At 48.0% G+C, this 19,580-nt stretch overlaps 1 protein-coding gene across 1 annotated transcript in view; it reads right to left on the minus strand.

Moving 5' to 3' along the window:
• Positions 1–980: 980 nt before the first annotated feature.
• The window catches only part of RAB7A (RAB7A, member RAS oncogene family), a 48,931-nt gene continuing 30,331 nt past the window's right edge, over positions 981–19,580 (minus strand). Inside the window, exons 4-6 of the mRNA XM_063941163.1 lie at positions 11,092–11,310; positions 10,700–10,828; positions 981–2,644 (exon numbers count right to left, since the gene is read on the minus strand). Of these exons, the coding sequence (XP_063797233.1) occupies positions 2,549–2,644; positions 10,700–10,828; positions 11,092–11,310 (444 nt within the window). The 3' untranslated portion in view covers positions 981–2,548. The remainder of the gene's footprint in view (positions 2,645–10,699; positions 10,829–11,091; positions 11,311–19,580) is intronic.

The following is a 19,580-nucleotide window of genomic DNA, read 5'->3' on the forward strand; positions in this document are numbered from 1 at the left end:
CACGAGACTTCCATCCTCAGACATCTGCATCACTGGCCCCAGACTATCCCACGTAAACCATTGTAATTGGAGTATACTCCTAGATATGAGACAATAGGGTGGCTAGAAAATAAAGTTCCTCTACTCACTTAGGTCCATGCTATAGGAACATCACTTATGTTAATTTCTCAAAGTATACACAATTTTGGCTCAAGGACCGTAAATGCTATTCATCAAATCATTGGGTTCTGCAAAGTATCCCCCATTTAATTCTCAGACCTTAGAATATCACCTTGTATGCAGATTCTTTATACAGGACAGACAGGGTTATTAAATTTCTTTGATCATACTCAACCAGACCAGGATAGCGGTTGTCTGGACACCATGTTGAACCATTGTGCAAGTTTGAAATCTGCAAACAATTTACAGCAGCTATTATAACTAGAATTCCGATTGGTGCAATCTGCTGCCCGTCCGCCAAGTGTTTTCCATTTAGACACTGCCCCAACAATCATCACTGGGGTCTCCTCTTGCATGCTAGTCATAATTATAGGCAGATAAGTCCATAATTGTATATTAGGCAGGGATGTGATCTGCTAAATAAACATATGGAAATGATCTTGCGAACCTCATTTACTGAGGTGCTACATGTATCCTCACGCACTGTATATACGGGGCCAGCCGTGCCAAGAACAAGCAGATTGGCAGTCCATCTATAAGAGATGCATGTACAATTTCAAGCAACTTTAGAAGGGACAATCGTTGCAACAGGCACCTTATTTTAAAAAAAATTTTTGTGGGAGATGGCGAAATGCGTGGTTACGTTTCCACTAGAATCCTTGCAGAAGGCGAATAACCGCTAGTTTTTTTAAATGCATCTCAGAACTCCTCCCACAACATTTTTGTTTGGTTGTTAGGGTGGCGCTATCTTGGCATAGAAGTGAAAGAAATGCTACTAAGGTAGCGTTATCAATACAAATTATTGGAAAAAAACACAGAAATCTTTTCTTGTTAAGTTTATTGGCATCATTTTCATCTTTACAGAAGAACCCAGCCTACACAGTAGCATGTAGACTGCCTGGAAGAAAGAAACAAAAAATACAAAATAACAAAAATATAGAAAACAAAAAAGAAGGTAGAAGAACTATATGGAAGCAAGCTACAAACGCAAGGACAGACATGGGGGTAGCTAAACTGCCAAGGGGATTTCATACCAATGGGAGTCTGATCCGCAGCACAGGGTCTACGGGGGAGAATGGGGAAGGGAGGGGGGGTCTCTACATTACCTGCCAGGGAAGGAGGGAAAGTAACACCACAACCCCAGATTTGGAAAGAGCACTCAAATCCTATCGGATAACCAGGGAAACCCACCCCCCGAAATAAGAGCTTAGCAAGTATCCCCTGTAGACATGACAGCATTATATAAAGAGGAAAGAATAAAATGACTTAATACCTGTACTTAACCATACATTAAAGTCCATTATGCGCATAATAGTTACAGATCTAACTGCAGTCATGGAGCTAAACAAGACAGCTTGTATAATGAAATGAACGAGTCTCTTTAAAACTGTGCCAGTTGCCTACGGTGGAAGCGGACACTTGTGAATATTAATGCTAACGCAGCCAAACCGGTTGACCAGGAACTAGTGACATCCCTGAGCCACTACTAGCGCCTTGTGAGCCAACGGGCTAAATAATCAGCCTGCTTCCACAGAACAGGAGACTGGTGCAAGTCTATTCACCAAAACTTTGCTCCTACAGTGCCAAAAGCTGCGTTTATCTGTTGTCTTAACGTTTGTAGGCCAAGCACGTAATACATGTCCTTATTTTACAATCTAAATAACCTGTGCTTCAATACATAAATCAAAAAAAGGGCAAAAAAATAAAAATCCACTAATTTATACATTTTAATTGGTTGCATATATTAACATGTACTATAAGATTCGGACTTTTTTTTTCTTTTTTTCTAAAGCAGCAATACATAATAAATGGAGTCTGTAAAAAGTTCTGATTAGTTAAAAGTAATTAAGCATTAACAGAGGTACATACAAAACTCAAAAACCTAGTAGAGACTGGATGTGGAACGGGCAAAGCACTACAGGATAGGCAGCCTGTCTGGTTAGGGCCTTCAACGGGACGCCGAAATGATTAAAAGGTTTATTTCTCATCTTGTAATAGGTTAATTATACTCAACTGTAAAAAGAAAAAAAAAAAAAGAAAGAAAAACAAAACCTGTCTCTCCACAAGACACAAAAATCAAAGTTGTTTAAATTGTATGTATTAAACGTTAACCGCTTAGCACCCAAAGCAGACTGCAATGCTACTTATTGCAGACAACTTGGTAAGAGCAGGGTTAACCCAACACGGGCGCATAGTCCACGGGGGAACTGGGGTGATGAGAACGACGGGTGTTCTGCTTTATAGTACAGGTGGTGGTGGTTTTTCAGTGCCTGGGAGCTGGAGAGGGTGCAGGCGCTTACACTCTGGGCAGGGAAGGGAGAGGGTCTCGTGTTTGAAGGCCTAAGTGTGATATCGGTTAGTGAAGGGCTCCTGGATCGCCTCTCCTCTCTCAGCAGCTGCAGCTCTCCGCAGAGGTCTTTGCTCGGTCATTCTTATCCAGTTTAATGGGCTCTGGGAATTCATTGTACAGCTCTACCTCTGTTTCCTGAGAAGGGGAGAGAAGGAATAAGGCGTAAACACATTGTATTAAACACATGTACGTACTTCGGTGGGGGGGGGGGGGGGTATTCAATTTAAGTGCTTTTTTTCTCAACTGGTCAAAAAAAACGTCACTAATTCGACACAGGGTATACAACTCTGGGCGTTTTCGCCCATTTTTTAATCCATTTTCGCCCATGCCATTTCACTTTTTTTTTTTTTAATCAGAATGGGCGAAATTGCGACAAAAATAGGCAAAAAAGCCTGCGAATTCGCCAACACGTTTATTGGCGCCAAATTCGCCAATACACGTGGTTTTCACCAGCGCCGGATTTTTTGACCAGTCGCAAAAAACGGCACGGGCATTGAATAGGTAGAATGTAAATTCGAGCGATGTGTAGTTTTTTCAACTGGTCGAAAAAAAATGGCACTAATTGAATAACCCCCTTAATGTTTATCACTTTGAATCTAATGGGAAGGCCGTTGCTATGGCACCTCCTGCAGGCCACCACGGGTTTGCCCAGTGCCATGGAGACTGGTGCCCTAATGACACAGGTGTGAGTTCTGCCATACTCTGGATGACAGGAGAGAGTCAGTCAAAGCAGAACTCTGGTAAGAACGAAGGGACAGGCACAGGCCTGAGTGTGATGGAAGACTGTCATTAACTTGCGATACCCTTCCCCCAATCGTCTACCACTCGTATTATAACGGAAGCTCTCATAGCCATAATGATGCATGAGAGGAAGCTCTGCCAATGCCGCTTAGAAATCAAACTATTAATATCCAGAACCTGACACGGTACAGCCACAAGCTGCAGATGATGCATTTACAGACATCATATTTATGGGACAGGTCCACTTTGAAGAGCTTTACAGAGAAAATAGTTTTCTTCATCCAAGCAGAAGTCCCTAATTTGGGCAGATTATCTCTCTGGTTGCTGCTCCTCAGGCTAAACACTGGGTCACAAGACAGACTGTTGTATTGTAACTATAAGCAGATGGAGCTATCCATAGCGTGTAGCCTAGGGCTGGATAACCGAGCAATCAGACCCAGAGACCACAAAGCAAGGCCTGGATGTTCCTTTGCAACCTATCTGCACCCACACCATTCCCAAACCATGCCACAGTAACTAAGGGAACATTGAGTAACATGGATTTCAGACACAAGTCATGAGCGTTTCCTTAAAGATTTAGAGACTGCTTTAAGGATGGGGCACGGAGGGGGAGCCATCCCACCAGGAAAGAGACGCACTTGTCCGTTTTGTGGAGAACAATGTACAAGATGCTGCTTCTGACCAGAACATCTTCACTGCCCAGTAATCCATTGCCTGTGCCAGAGCTATACAAACTGCAATACTGGACAGGTTTTAAGCATATCCATGCTTCAGTGGTTAAAAGAAATTCACCGAGGTATTAATAAAGTCACATGTGCTTAAGCATGGATATGCTTAAAACCTGGACTGTAATGGCGGAATTAGGGAAGCTCTGCCCTATGCTTTTAGGATCACTAAGCATTCGAATGCGCTTTGCCAGTTCTGTGGATCTTTGTCGGCCCATTACGATGATCGTGGCTGTTCACGCCGCAAGTCACAATTTGCAGTCAGTTGATCCACATCTGCTACAGGACCATAAGCAGCCTCTCGTAGAACCTCCTGCCAAAAATCACACCCCTCTTATCAAAGTCTCCTCTTGCAGCCATGCTGGGCAACCAAGGCAGTCCAGCATGATTACATGCAACAGACCATTCTGAGACATGATCTGCTTACTAAACAAACACAAAGTACATATTGGGGTATATGCAATTCACGGCGAATCGCGGCAATTTTTCGCCGTTTTTTAATTCGACTAAATTCGCCAGGTGAATTCCGGCAGGTGGCTGCCGGAATTCACCATATTCAATGAAAAACGGATTCGCCAGAATCGCGGGCGAAAATCGGCCGATTTGGCGGATTTTGCCGCGATTTTAAAAAATGGGAAAAAACGGGAAAAACCCGGAAAAAATGGCGTGGGGTCCCCCCTCCAAAGCATAACCAGCCTCGGGCTCTTCGAGCTGGTCCTGGTTCTAAAAATGCAGGGGGAAAATTGGGCAGGGATCCCCCGTATTTTTAAAACCAGCACCGGGCTCTGCGCCTGGTGCTGGTGCCAAAAATACGGGGGACAAAAAGAGTAGGGGTCCCCCGTATTTTTAACACCAGCATCGGGCTCCACTAGCTGGACAGATAATGCCACAGCCGGGGGTCACTTTTATGCCGTGCCCTGCGGCCGTGGCATTAAATATCCAACTAGTCACCCCTGGCCGGGGTTCCCTGGGGGAGTGGGGACCCCTACAATCAAGGGGCCCCAGCCACCCAAGGGCCAGGGGTGAAGCCCGAGGCTGTCCCCCCCCCATCCAATGGGCTGCGGATGGGGGGGCTGATAGCCTTTTGTGATAATAAAAAGATATTGTTTTTTCCAGTAGTACTACAAGTCCCATGGGGATTATACCAAAGCTCCCAAACGGGCGGGAGAGTGCGGATGACTCTGCAGCACCGAATGAGAGAACTCCAGGTCCTCTTTAGCCAGGGTATCAAATTTTACAAACGTGTTCTCCCCCGACCACGTAGCTGCTCGGCAGAGTTGTAATGCCGAGACCCCTCGGGCAGCCGCCCAGGATGAGCCCACCTTCCTTGTGGAATGGGCCTTGACAGATTTAGGCTGTGGCAGGCCTGCCACAGAATGTGCAAGTTGAAATGTGCTACAACTCCAACGAGCAATCGTCTGCTTAGAAGCAAGAGCACCCAGTTTGTTGGGTGCATACAGGATAACAGCGAGTTTTCCTGACTCCAGCCGTCCTGGAAACCTATATTTTCAGGGCCCTGACAACATCTAGCAATTCGGAGTCCTCCAAGTCCCTAGTAGCCGCAGGTACCACAATAAGCTGGTTCAGGTGAAACGCTGACACCACCTTAGGAAGAAACTGGGGACGAGTCCGCAGCTCTGCCCTGTCCGAATGGACAATCAGATATGGCTTTTGTGAGACAAAGCCGCCAATTCTGACACTCGCCTGGCCGAGGCCAGGGCCAACAGCATGGTCACTTTTCATGTGAGATATTTCAAATCCACAGATTTGAGCGGTTTAAAATGTGATTTGAGGAATCCCAGAACTACGTTGAGATCCCACAGTGCCACTGGAGGCACAAAAAGGGGGTTGTATATGCAATACTCCCTTGACAAACTTCTGGACTTCAGGAACTGAAGCCAATTCTTTCTGGAAGAAAATTGACAGGGCCGAAATTTGAACCTTAATGGACCCCAATTTGAGGCCCATAGACACTCCTGTTTGCAGGAAATGCAGGAATCGACCGAGTTGAAATTTCTTCGTGGGGCCTTCCTGGCCTCACACCACGCAACATATTTTCGCCACATGTGGTGATAATGTTTTGCGGTCACCTCCTTCCTGGCTTTGACCAGGGTAGGAATGACCTCTTCCGGAATGCCTTTTTCCCTTAGGATCTGGCGTTCCACCGCCATGCCGTCAAACGCAGCCGCGGTAAGTCTTGGAACAGACCTGGTACTTGCTGAAGCAAGTCCCTTCTTAGCGGCAGAGGCCATGAGTCCTCTGTGAGCATTTCTTGAAGTTCCGGGTGCCACGAGTATAGTTCTTACTCCTCTACGTCTTATAATTCTCAGTACCTTGGTTATGAGAAGCAGAGGAGGGAACACATACACCGACTGGTACACCCACGGTGTTACCAGAACGTCCACAGATATTGCTTGAGGGTCTCTTGACCTGGCGCAATACCTGTCCAGTTTTTTGTTCAGGCGGGACGCCATCATGTCCACCTTTGGTCTTTCCCAACAGTTCACAATCATGTGGAATACTTCCCGATGAAGTCCCCACTCTCCCGGGTGGAGGTCGTGCCTGCTGAGGAAGTCTGCTTCCCAGTTGTTCACTCCCTGAATGAACACTGCTGACAGTGCTATCACATGATTTTTCGCCCAGCGAAGAATCCTTGCAGTTTCTGCCATTGCCCTCCTGCTTCTTGTGCCGCCCTGTCTGTTTACGTGGGCGACTGCCGTGATGTTGTCCCACTGGATCAATACCGGCTGACCTTGAAGCAGAGGTCTTGCTAAGCTTAGAACATTGTAAATTGCCCTTAGCTCCAGTATATTTATGTGGAGAGAAGTCTCCAGACTTGATCACACTCCCTGGAATTTTTTTCCCTGTGTGACTGCACCCCAGCCTCTCAGGCTGGCATCCGTGGTCACCAGGACCCAGTCCTGAATGCCGAATCTGCGGCCCTTTAGTAGATGAGCACTCTGCAGCCACCGCAGAAGAAACACCCTTGTCCTTGGAGACAGGGTTATCCGCTGACGCATCTGAAGATGCGATCCAGACCATTTTTCCAGCAGATCCCACTGAAAAGTTCTTGCGTGAAATCTACCGAATGGAATCGCTTCGTAAGAAGCCACCATTTTTCCCAGGACCCTTGTGCAATGATGCACTCACACTTTTCCTGGTTTTAGGAGGTTCCTGACTAGCTCGGATAACTCCCTGGCTTTCTTCTCCGGGAGAAACACCTTTTTCTGGACTGTGTCCAGAATCATCCCTAGGAACAGCAGACGTGTCGTCGGAAACAGCTGCGGTTTTGGAATATTTAGAATCCACCCGTGCTGTCGTAGAACTACTTGAGATAGTGCTACTCCGACCTCCAACTGTTCTCTGGACCTTGCCCCTATCAGGAGATCGCCCATTTTCTTTGAAGAAGAATCATCATTTCGGCCATTACCTTGGTAAGGACCCGGGGTGCCGTGGACAATCCAACCGGCAGCGTCTGAAACTGATAGTGACAGTTCTGTACCACGAACCTGAGGTACCCTTGGTGAGAAGGGCAAATTGGGTCATGGAGGTAAGCATCCCTGATGTCCCGGGACACCATATAGTCCCCTTCTTCCTGGTTCGCTATCACTGCACTGAGTGACTCCATCTTGATTTGAACCTTTGTATGTAAGTGTTCAACTATTTCAGATTTAGAATAGGTCTCACCGAGCCGTCTGGCTTCAGTACCACAATATAGTGTGGAATAATACCCCTTTCCTTGTTGTAGGAGGGGTACTTTGATTATCACCTGCTGGGAATACAGCTTGTGAATTGTTTCCACTACTGCCTCCCTGTCGGAGGGAGACGTTGGTAAAGCAGACTTCAGGAACCTGCGAGGGGGAGACGTCTCGAATTTCCAATCTGTACCCCTGGGATACTACTTGTAGGATCCAGGGGTCCACTTGCGAGTGAGCCCACTGCGTGCTGAAACTCTTGAGACGACCCCCCCCACCGCACCTGAGTCCGCTTGTACGGCCCCAGCGTCATGCTGAGGACTTGGCAGAAGCGGTGGAGGGCTTCTGTTTCTGGGAATGGGCTGCCTGCTGCAGTCTTCTTTCCTTTCCTCTATCCCATGGCAGACATGACTGGCCTTTTGCCCGCTTGCCCTTATGGGGATGAAAGGACTGAGGCTGAAAAGACGTTGTCTTTTTCTCCTTTATACGGCAATACTTCCATGTGCCGTTTGGAATCTGCATCACCTGACCACTGTCGTGTCCATAAACAACTTCTGGCAGATATGGACATCGCACTTACTCTTGATGCCAGAGTGCAAATATCCCTCTGTGCATCTCGCATATATAGAAATGCATCCTTTAAATGCTCTATAGTCAATAAAATACTGTCCCTGTCAAGGGTATCAATATTTTCAGTCAGGGAATCCGACCAAGCCACCCCAGCGCTGCACATCCAGGCTGAGGCGATCGCTGGTCGCAGTATAACACCAGTATGTGTGTATATACTTTTTAGGATATTTTCCAGCCTCCTATCAGCTGGCTCCTTGAGGGCGGCCCTATCTGGAGACGGTACCGCCACTTGTTTTGATAAGCGTGTGAGCGCCTTATCCACCCTAATGGGTGTTTCCCAACGCGCCCTAACTTCTGGCGGGAAAGGGTATACCGCCAATAATTTTCTATCGGGGGAAACCCACGCATCATCACACACTTCATTTAATTTATCTGATTCAGGAAAAACTACAGGTAGTTTTTTCACACTCCACATACTACAAGTACCACAAAAAAGGGTATTATCAGAAATATGTAACACCTCCTTCATTGCCCTTAACAAGTAACGTGTGGCCCTAAAGGAAAATATGTTTATTTCTTCACCGTCGACACTGGAGTCAGTGTCCGTGTCTGTGTCGACCGACTGAGGTAAAAGGACGTTTTAACGCCCCTGACTGTGTTTGAGACGCCTGGACAGGTACTAATTGGTTTGCCGGCCGTCTCATGTCGTCAACCGACCTTGCAGCGTGTTGACATTATCACGTAATTCCTTAAATAAGCCATCCATTCCGGTGTCGACTCCCTAGAGAGTGACATCACCATTACAGGCAATTGCTCCGCCTCCTCACCAACATCGTCCTCATACATGTCGACACACAACACGTACCGACACACAGCACACACACAGGGAATGCTCTGATAGAGGACAGGACCCCACTAGCCCTTTGGGGAGACAGAGGGAGAGTTTGCCAGCACACACCAAAAACGCTATAATTATACAGGGACAACCTTTATATAAGTGTTTTTCCCTTATAGCATTTTAATATATATAGTCATATCGCCAAATAAGTGCCCCCCCTCTCTGTTTTAACCCTGTTTCTGTAGTGCAGTGCAGGGGAGAGCCTGGGAGCCTTCCCACCAGCATTTCTGTGAGGGAAAATGGCGCTGTGTGCTGAGGAGAATAGGCCCCGCCCCCTTTTCGGCGGGCTTCTTCTCCCGTTTTTCTGAGACCTGGCAGGGGTTAAATACATCCATATAGCCCCCAGGGGCTATATGTGATGTATTTTTAGCCAGAATAAGGTACTATCATTGCTGCCCAGGGCGCCCCCCCCCAGCGCCCTGCACCCTCAGTGACCGCTGCTATGAAGTGTGCTGACAACAATGGCGCACAGCTGCAGTGCAGTGCGCTACCTTATGAAGACTGAAAAGTCTTCTGCCGCCGGTTTCTGGACCTCTTCACTTTTCGGCATCTGCAAGGGGGTCGGCGGCGCGGCTCCGGGACGAACCCCAGGGTGAGACCTGTGTTCCGACTCCCTCTGGAGCTAATGGTGTCCAGTAGCCTAAGAAGCCAATCCATCCTGCACGCAGGTGAGTTCACTTCTCTCCCCTAAGTCCCTCGATGCAGTGAGCCTGTTGCCAGCAGGACTCACTGAAAATAAAAAACCTAACAAAACTTTTACTCTAAGCAGCTCTTTAGGAGAGCCACCTAGATTGCACCCTTCTCGGCCAGGCACAAAAATCTAACTGAGGCTTGGAGGAGGGTCATAGGGGGAGGAGCCAGTGCACACCACCTGATCCTAAAGCTTTTACTTTTATGCCCTGTCTCCTGCGGAGCCGCTATTCCCCATGGTCCTGACGGAGTCCCCAGCATCCACTAGGACGTCAGAGAAAACATGTTTAAATTTTTTTTTATTTGTTTTCACCCTCCAAAGTGTGGCGGATTGAAAATGACGAATTTGCTGTCTAAAAGCACTGCTGTCGAATTTCCAAACTTGAATTGAATATGCTTTGGTCGAATTGCAGCACTTGTATCATTGCAGAAAAGTCGAATTTGCAAAAATTCGAATTTCAAAAAGTCGAATTTTGAAAGTCCGTTTTTTGGTCGGAAAGCACTGAATTGCATAGGCGAATTTTTTTTTTGGTCGAAAATGACCCGAAATTCGACCGCAATTGCATATACCCCATATACTTTCTAATAAGATTTATCAAGTGTGGACATGCAAAACTACAGGCCTGGATGAGAAACCCTAGCCTACGCTGTAGTAATAAAAGCCGTTGTGGCATAAATACCACTATTAACAAGAGGCAGATCACCCCTTTCTTGCAGAGAAGGCCAGTGATCACTGGCGCTTCCCGTATGCCACCGAGTTAGCACTGGGACACATTGGGAAAGTGACAACAAAAGAACACATTAGAAAAGCAACAAGGAATGAGCTGAACGATTGGTCAGGGAACAGCAGGGGGCGCCGTGTGCCTATTACCTGTTTAAGTGCATTCCGTGCAATGGTCTGAAAAGCCTGCTCCACGTTTATGGCCTCCTTAGCGCTCGTTTCAAAGTACGGTATGTTATTTTTGCTGTGGCACCACACCTGTGCTCGCTTTGTGGTGACCTGAGCGGGGGAACAGAACATAATGCAAAGGTAAGTTCCAGATAAACCAGACAACGTTTATAAATACAAACAGGATTAGCACAAACGGACCATAGTGATCCCAAACCCAAATGTGCACATGACATGGGAAGTTGTAATGTTCTTGCGCAATCAAGTCATACGGATCTTAAGTAAACTGCGTATTAGGGCTGAATGGTAAGTCGCACAATATAATATTATAAATAGTTTAAAGAAAAATAACACTGTAAATAAAGGCTTCTCACTTGTCTGTTTTCAAGATCTATCTTATTTCCCAGAACAACAAATGGGAAGTTCTCCGGGTCCCGTGGGCTGGCCTGGATAAGGAACTCATCTCTCCAACTGTCCAGGGTTTTGAAAGTATTCGGTGCAGTCACATCAAAGACCAGGACGCAGCAGTCGGCCCCTCGGTAGAAAGCCACGCCAAGCGACTGGAAACGCTCCTGTCCGGCCGTGTCCCATATCTATAGATGGGGGAGAGAAATTATTACGAGGAAGCACATTTATATAGGAGGCCGATCAGGCTCAAGATCTGTATCCTACGGTGGTGCACCCAACAAGAAGCCAAGTGAAAGATACTCATTTAGGCAATGCCTCTTCTGTAGTTTTATTTTATTTAACGTAACAGGAACACTTGTCTGGCTGGGAATGTTTGCATGTGGTTGGATGGAATAATATTTGGTTATGGACCAGGAGGTAAGTTACAAATACCGGCCTGGATCTTGCAATAGGCAACGCAATGTTTCTGGGTCCTTACATGTTGCAGATGATCCAGCATAGGAACCTGCTGGCACTGAAGACAGGGGGAATAAAACAGAACAAGTGTTCTGCAGATTCGGGATCCCGACGGATCACAAGCCGAGTTTTAGTGTTAGGCTGTGGGAGAGGACAGTTAGGGGTAGGGTTAAAATATTTACTGGGATCCATCAGTATTCCGAGTGCAGGTATTTTGATATCAAACCGTAGATTAGATATATAATGATGAGGTGTATAGTCACAGTGGGGCAGCTGTATCAAGCAGTGAAAACAACGGAGAAGTTGTCCATAGCTATGGGAAACTTCTACACTCTTTGCACTGCTTGATACATAGGCCTCAACATGACACTTTATAAATTACAGTCTATATAAAGAGTCATCAGACAGATGCGAGGACATCAACACGTCACGGTCTAATCGGTAACAGACATTGGGGGTAATTCAGACCTGATTGCTGGGCTGCAAACTTTGCTGTCTTGCGATCAGATAGTCGCCGTCTCCAGGGGGAGTGTAAATTCGCCATGCAAGTGTGCAATCCTATGTGTACGCCGAGCTACGAAAATCCACTGTGTGCAGTCTGCGCAGCCCAGGACTTACTCCTACAGTGCGATGAGAACAGGCTGATCGGGGCCGGAGCGGACGTCACACACCCTCCCATAAAACACCTGGGAACGCCTGCGTTTTCTGGACACTCCTAGTAAACAGTCAGTTGCCACCCACAAACAGCCTCATCCTGTCAATCACATTGCAAACACCCGCACAATCAGATTTTTCGCACCATCCCGTCGCTGATCAGCGATGCCCGCTGTTGTCCGACACGCGTGTGCATTGCGGTACATACGCATGCGCAGTTACTACCAGATTGCCCGCTGAGCGAAAACGCACAGCAGGGATCAGGTCTGAATCACCCCCGTTGTACGCTGCTCTCTAGGATATTATAATGGAGAGAGGACAAGAGCGATGGTTGCAGGTTTTGGGATGGACTGTTACCCACCAAAGTTTAAGGTAACGATGTAAGGAAAGGGTGACATTTTCGGTTTAGCTTAGAAACATAAGACATACATCCCTTACACCATCTGCTTCATAAAAGCATTGCTACGTCATCACTTACAGATGGCCATGGAAAACCAACAGATGGCGACCATTAAGGGAAATGCTTTTTAGATTCAATACCAGAATTGCAAAACAGCCACTAATGCCCCTCTCCTATGGCTCATCTGCGGCAATTTTGCTGCAGACCCCAGAGAGGCGACACAGTAGCAGGGATCCCCTAAGCGTCTGGGGTCCACTGCGCACTGTACTAACCACGGACTGTTACATCACATGTCACTGCATGTTGTATAGACCACGATTGGTAATGGCCACGCTTAGTCACTGTATAGCCCTTAAAGAACAGCTTTATAAATTACCGTGCTGTGGATTTCTATAGCAACGTGTCCTAGCTTTCACCACCACCAATGACACAACCTTGTTTCAAATGATGGCAATTAACGCAATCATGCTTAAAATAAGAATTTACTCACCGGTAATTCTATTTCTCGTAGTCCGTAGTGGATGCTGGGAACTCTGTAAGGACCATGGGGAATAGACGGGCTCCGTAGGAGACTGGGCACTCCAAAAAAAAGATTAGGTACTATCTGGTGTGCACTGGCTCCTCCCTCTATGCCCCTCCTCCAGACCTCAGTTACGGAAACTGTGCCCGGAAGAGCTGACATTACAAGGAAAGGATTTGGAATCCAGGGTAAGATTCATACCAGCCACACCAATCACACTGTACAACTTGTGATAACTATACCCAGGTAACAGTATGAACAACAACTGAGCCTCATTCAACGGATGGCTCATAACAATAACCCTTATTTAAAGCAATAACTATATACACGTATTGCAGAGAGTCCGCACTTGGGACGGGCTCCCAGCATCCACTACGGACTACGAGAAATAGAATTACCGGTGAGTAAATTCTTATTTTCTCTGACGTCCTAGTGGATGCTGGGAACTCCGTAAGGACCATGGGGATTATACCAAAGCTCCCAAACGGCCAGGAGAGTGCGGATGACTCTGCAGCACCGAATGAGCAAACACAAGGTCCTCCTCAGCCAGGGTATCAAACTTGTAGAACTTTGCAAATGTGTTTGAACCCGACCAAGTAGCAGCTCGGCAAAGCTGTAATGCAGAGACCCCTCGGGCAGCCGCCCAAGAAGAGCCCACCTTCCTTGTGGAATGGGCTTTTACCGATTTAGGATGCGGCAGTCCAGCCGCAGAATGAGCCTGCTGAATCGTGCTACAGATCCAGCGAGCAATAGTTTGCTTTGAAGCAGGAGCACCCAGCTTGTTGGGTGCATGCAAGATAAACAGCGAGTCAGTCTTCCTGACTCCAGCCGTTCTGGAAACATTTTTAAAGCCCTGACTACGTCCAGCAACGTGGAGTCCTCCAAGTCCCGAGTAGCCGCAGGCACCACAATAGGTTGGTTCAAATGAAACGATGACACCACCTTTGGGAGAAATTGGAGACGAGTCCTCAATTCTGCCCTGTCCATATGGAAGATCAGATAAGGGCTTTTACATTACAAAGCCGCCAATTCCGACACACACCTAGCCGATGCTAAGGCCAACAGCATGACCACTTTCCACGTGAGATACTTTAGTTCCACGGTCTTAAGTGGCTCAAACCAGTGGGATTTCAGGAAATCCAACACAACGTTAAGATCCCAGGGTGCCACTGGTGGCACAAAAGGGGGCTGAATATGCAGCACTCCCTTTACAAACGTCTGAACCTCAGGAAGTGAAGCCAGTTCTTTTTGAAAGAAAATGGATAGGGCCGAAATCTGGACCTTTATGGACCCCAAGTTTAGGCCCATAGTCACCCCTGACTGTAGAAAGTGCAGGAATCGACCCAGCTGGAATTCCTCTGTAGGGGCCTTCCTGGCCTCACACCAAGCAACATACTTCCGCCATATACGGTGATAATGTTTTGCTATCACGTCTTTCCTAGCTTTTATCAGCGTAGGAATAACTTAATCCGGAATGCCTTTTTCCGCTAGGATCCGGCGTTCAACCGCCATGCCGTCAAATGCAGCCGCGGTAAGTATTGGAACAGACAGGGCCCTTGTTGCAGCAAGTCCTGTCGGAGAGGCAGAGGCCATGGGTCCTCTGTGCGCATTTCTTGCAGTTCCGGGTACCAAGACCTTCTTGGCCAGTCCGGAACAATGAGTATTGTTCTTATTCCTCTCTTTCTTACTATTCTCAGTACTTTTGGTATGAGAGGAAGAGAAGGAAACACATATACCGACTGGTACACCCACGGTGTCACTAGGGCGACCACAGCTATCGCCTGAGGGTCCCTTGACCTGGCGCAATATCTTTTTAGCTTTTTGTTGAGGCGGGACGCCATCATGTCCACCTGTGGCAGTTCCCATCGGTTTGCAATCAGTTGGAAGACTTCCTGTAAGTCCCCACTCTCCCGGGTGGAGGTCGTGTCTGCTGAGGAAGTCCGCTTCCCAGTTGTCCACTCCCGGAATGAACACTGCCGACAGTGCTTGCACGTGATTCTCCGCCCATCGAAGAATCTTTGTGGCTTCCGCCATTGCCATCCTGCTTCTTGTGCCGCCCTGGTGGTTTACATGGGCGACCGCCGTGATGTTGTCTGACTGAATCAGCACTGGCCGGTTTCGAAGCAGGGGCTCTGCTTGACTCAGGGCGTTGTAAATGGCCCTTAATTCCACTATATTTATGTGCAGAGAAGTCTCCAGACTTGACCACAGCCCTTGGAAGTTTCTTCCCTGAGTGACTGCCCCCCACCCTCGGAGGCTTGCATCCGTGGTCACCAGGACCCAGTCCTGTATGCCGAACCTGCGGCCCTCGAGAAGGTGAGCACTCTGCAGCCACCACAGAAGAGACACCCTGGCCCTGGGGGACAGGGTGATCAGCCGATGCATCTAAAGATGCGATCCGGACCACTTGTCCAACAGATCCCACTGAAAGATCCTTGCATGGAACCTGCCGAAGGGAATGGCTTCGTATGAAGCCACCCTCTTTCCCAGGACTCGCGTGCAGTGATGCACCGATACCTGTTTTGGTTTCAGGAGGTCCCTGACCAGAGATGCTAATTCCTGGGCCTTCTCCACCGGGAGAAACACCTTCTTCTGTTCTGTGTCCAGAATCATGCCCAGGAAAAGCAGACGCGTCGTAGGAATCAGCTGCGAATTTGGAACATTCAGAATCCAGCCGTGCTGTAGTAACACTTCCCGAGAGAGTGTTACGCTTATCAACAACTGCTCCCTGGACCTCGCCTTTATGAGGAGATCGTCCAAGTACGGGATAATTATAACTCCCTTCTGCCGAAGGAGTATCATCATTTCGGCCATTACCTTGGTAAATATTCTCGGTGCCGTGGACAGGCCAAACGGCAACGTCTGGAACTGGTAATGACAGTCGTGTACCACAAATCTGAGGTACTCCTGGTGAGGTGGGTAAATGGGGACATGCAAGTAAGCATCCTTGATGTCCAGCGACACCATAAAATCCCCCTCTACCAGGCTTGCAATAACCGCTCTGAGCGATTCCATTTTGAACTTGAATTTCTTTATATAAGTGTTCAAGGACTTTAGATTCAGAATGGGTCTCACCGAACCGTCCGGTTTCGGTACCACAAACATTGTGGAATAGTAACCCCTTCCCTGTTGAAGGAGGGGGACCCCGACAATCACTAGCTGGAGGTACTGCTTGTGCCAGCACTACCTCCCTTTCCATGGGGGAAGCTGGCAAGGCTGATTTGAGGTAACGGGGGGGGGGGGGGAAGGGAGGGAATTCCAGCTTGTATCCCTGAGATACAATTTGTATAGCCCAGAGATCCACCTGTGAACGAATCCACTGGCTGCTGAAGTTTCGGAGACGCGCCCCCACCGCACCTGGCTCCGCCTGTGGAGCCATAACGTCATGCAGTGGACTTAGTGGAAGCAGGGGAGGACTTTTGTTCCTGGGAACTTGCTGCATGGTGCAGCTTCTTACCTCTGGCAAGAAAGGATGCACCCCTGACCCTTTTGCCTTTTTGGGAACGAAAGGACTGCATTTGATAATACGGTGCTTTCTTAGGCTGTGAGGAAACCTGAGGCAAGAAAGTGGACTTTCCAGCTGTCGCTGTAGAGACGAGGTCCGACAGACCGTCCCCAAACTCCTCCTCACCCTTATAAGGCAAAACCTCCATGTGTTTTTTAGAATCAGCATCTCCTGTCCATTGCCGAGTCCATAAGACCCTCCTGGCAGAAATGGACATAGCATTAATTCTAGAGCCCAGCAGGCAAATGTCCCTCTGAGCATCTCGCATATATAAGACGACGTCTTTGATATGGCCCAGGGTTAGCAAAACAGTATCTCTGTCGAGGGAATCTATGCCGTCTAACAGAGTATCTGTCCACGCTGCTACAGCACTACACATCCAGGCTGAAGCAATAGCAGGTCTCAGTAGAGTATAAGAGTGTGTATACACTGACTTCAGGATAGCTTCCTGCTTTCTATCCGCAGGCTCCTTTAAGGCGGCCGTATCCTGAGACGGCAGGGCCACCTTTTTAGATAAGCGTGTCAGCGCCTTGTCCACCCTAGGGGATGTTCCCAACGTAACCTGTCCGTTGGCGGGAAAGGGTACGCCATCAGTAACCTCTTAGAAATCACTAATTTCTTATCAGGGGAACTCCACGCTTCTTCACACAATTCATTTAATTCATCAGATGGGGGAAAAGTCCCTGGTTGCTTTTTCTCCCCAAACATATAAACCCTCTTGGTATTAAACGGGTTACTCTCAGAAATGTGTAATACATCTTTCATTGCAATAATCATGTATCGGATGGCCTTGGTCATTTTAGACTGTAAATGTGCCTCATCATCGTCGACACTGGAGTCGGACTCCGTGTCGGCATCTGTGTCAACCATCTGAGATAGAGGGCGTTTATGAGCCCCTGACGGCTTCTGAGACGCCTGGGCAGGCGCGGGCTGAGACCCCGGCTGTCCCAAGGCTGTAGCGTCATCAAACCTTTTATGTAAGGAGTTTACATTGTCATTTAAGACCTTCCACATATCCATCCAATCAGGTGTCGGCCCCGACGGGGGCGATACCACACTTATCTGCCCTTGCTCCGCCTCCACGTAACTTTCCTCATCAAACATGTCGACACAGCCGTACCGACACACCGCACACACACACAGGGAATGCTCAGACTGAGGACAGGACCCCACAAAGTCCTTTGGGGGGACAGAGTAAGAGTATGCCAGCACACACCACAGCGCTATATAACAGGGATTTTCACTGCTAATAAGTGATTTTCCCAACAGCTGCTTTTTTGTATTGATTTGCGCCTAAATTTATGTGCCCCCCCCCCCTCTTTTTAACCCGTCTTGTACCTAGATACTGCAGGGGAGAGCCTGGGGAGCTGCTTCCAGCGGAGCTGTGAAGGGAAAATGGCGCTGGTGTGCTGAGGAAGAAGGCCCCGCCCCCTCAGTGGCGGGCTTCTGTCCCGCATTTCATGTAAAAAATGGCGGGGTTTTTTACATATATACAGTGCTAGACTGTATATATGTATGTTTTTGTGCCAAAGGTACCTCAATTGCAGCCCAGGGTGCCCCCCAGCGCCCTGCACCCTACAGTGACCGGAGTGTGTAAGTGTGCTGGGAGCAATGGCGCTACCTTAATGAAGACAGGAGTCTTCAGCCGCCGATTTCGTCGTCTTCCAGCTTCTGTTCTTCTGGCTCTGCAAGGGGGACGGTGGCGCGGCTCTGGGAACGGATGATCGAGGACAGGTGCCTGTGTTCGAACCCTCTGGAGCTAATGGTGTCCAGCAGCCTAAGAAGCACAAGCTAGCTGCAAGCAGGTAGGTTTGCTTCTCTCCCCTTAGTCCCACGTAGCAGTGAGTCTGTTGCCAGCAGAAGCTCACTGAAAATAAAAAACCTAATAAATACTTTCTTTTCTAGTAAGCTCAGGAGAGCCCACTAGGAGCACCCAGCTCTGGCCGGGCACAGATTCTAACTGAGGTCTGGAGGAGGGGCATAGAGGGAGGAGCCAGTGCACACCAGATAGTACCTAATCTTTTTTTGGAGTGCCCAGTCTCCTGCGGAGCCCGTCTATTCCCCATGGTCCTTACGGAGTTCCCAGCATCCACTAGGACGTCAGAGAAATGAATGTACAACCGCTGGTCTGACTTGGGCCATTATGTATATGCTCAGCTAGTGCGGTCACATGACTTCCTCCTTACTGGTAACGCCTCCAGGAGAAAAACGCTTACTGTTGGGTCCACTGCAACAACTGGTTAGGATGCAATTTTCCCGGTGATTTCTGCAGCGGCAGGGCAAGTATAGCTAGTGAGTGCAGTGGTGTGGGAGCCTCCTGTACTCGGGGTCCCACGTGCACACCCATTATAGATACACACCTGAACAGAAATGTTTTTCTAAACCTAGTGTGCAGAAAAGTAAAATGCATTCAACTGTAAGGTGGGTAAGGGAGACAATAGTGGACAGCGGGAAAGATGGCAGATCATATGAAACTTATGGAAAACCACTATACAAGTGTAACACCTTAGCACAATGAGAGATTGGCAAGCGACAAGGGGAGTAGACTATAGATCTATACGTGACCATCTGCCGACTCTCCACCCAATGCTCACTCAATATAAGAGGCTTGGCAGTGGATGGGTTGCCGTGAGCACATAATGAGAGTCGTTTGTTTTCTGCTGTGTAAGAAAAGCTCGTTATCTGCTGTGGCGACAAGTAGACGTAAAGAGGAAACTCTTCTTCCCATCACAATAGTGAATCAGCACGTAGCGTCTTCAGACTGTCAGCCTGTCTCCATGGCAGCGACTGAGCGCTTACTAATATTGTGCTTTATTTAAATGCACACAAGTATTTTAGAGGTGGTCAGAAACAGCCGCACTTCTGTTTATAATCAAATCATCTTAATACATGTACATATTATATAGGATACATATTCTAT

This window comes from Pseudophryne corroboree, chromosome 9 (assembly GCF_028390025.1).
Source record: "Pseudophryne corroboree isolate aPseCor3 chromosome 9, aPseCor3.hap2, whole genome shotgun sequence".
NCBI classification, from domain to species: Eukaryota; Metazoa; Chordata; class Amphibia; order Anura; family Myobatrachidae; genus Pseudophryne; species Pseudophryne corroboree.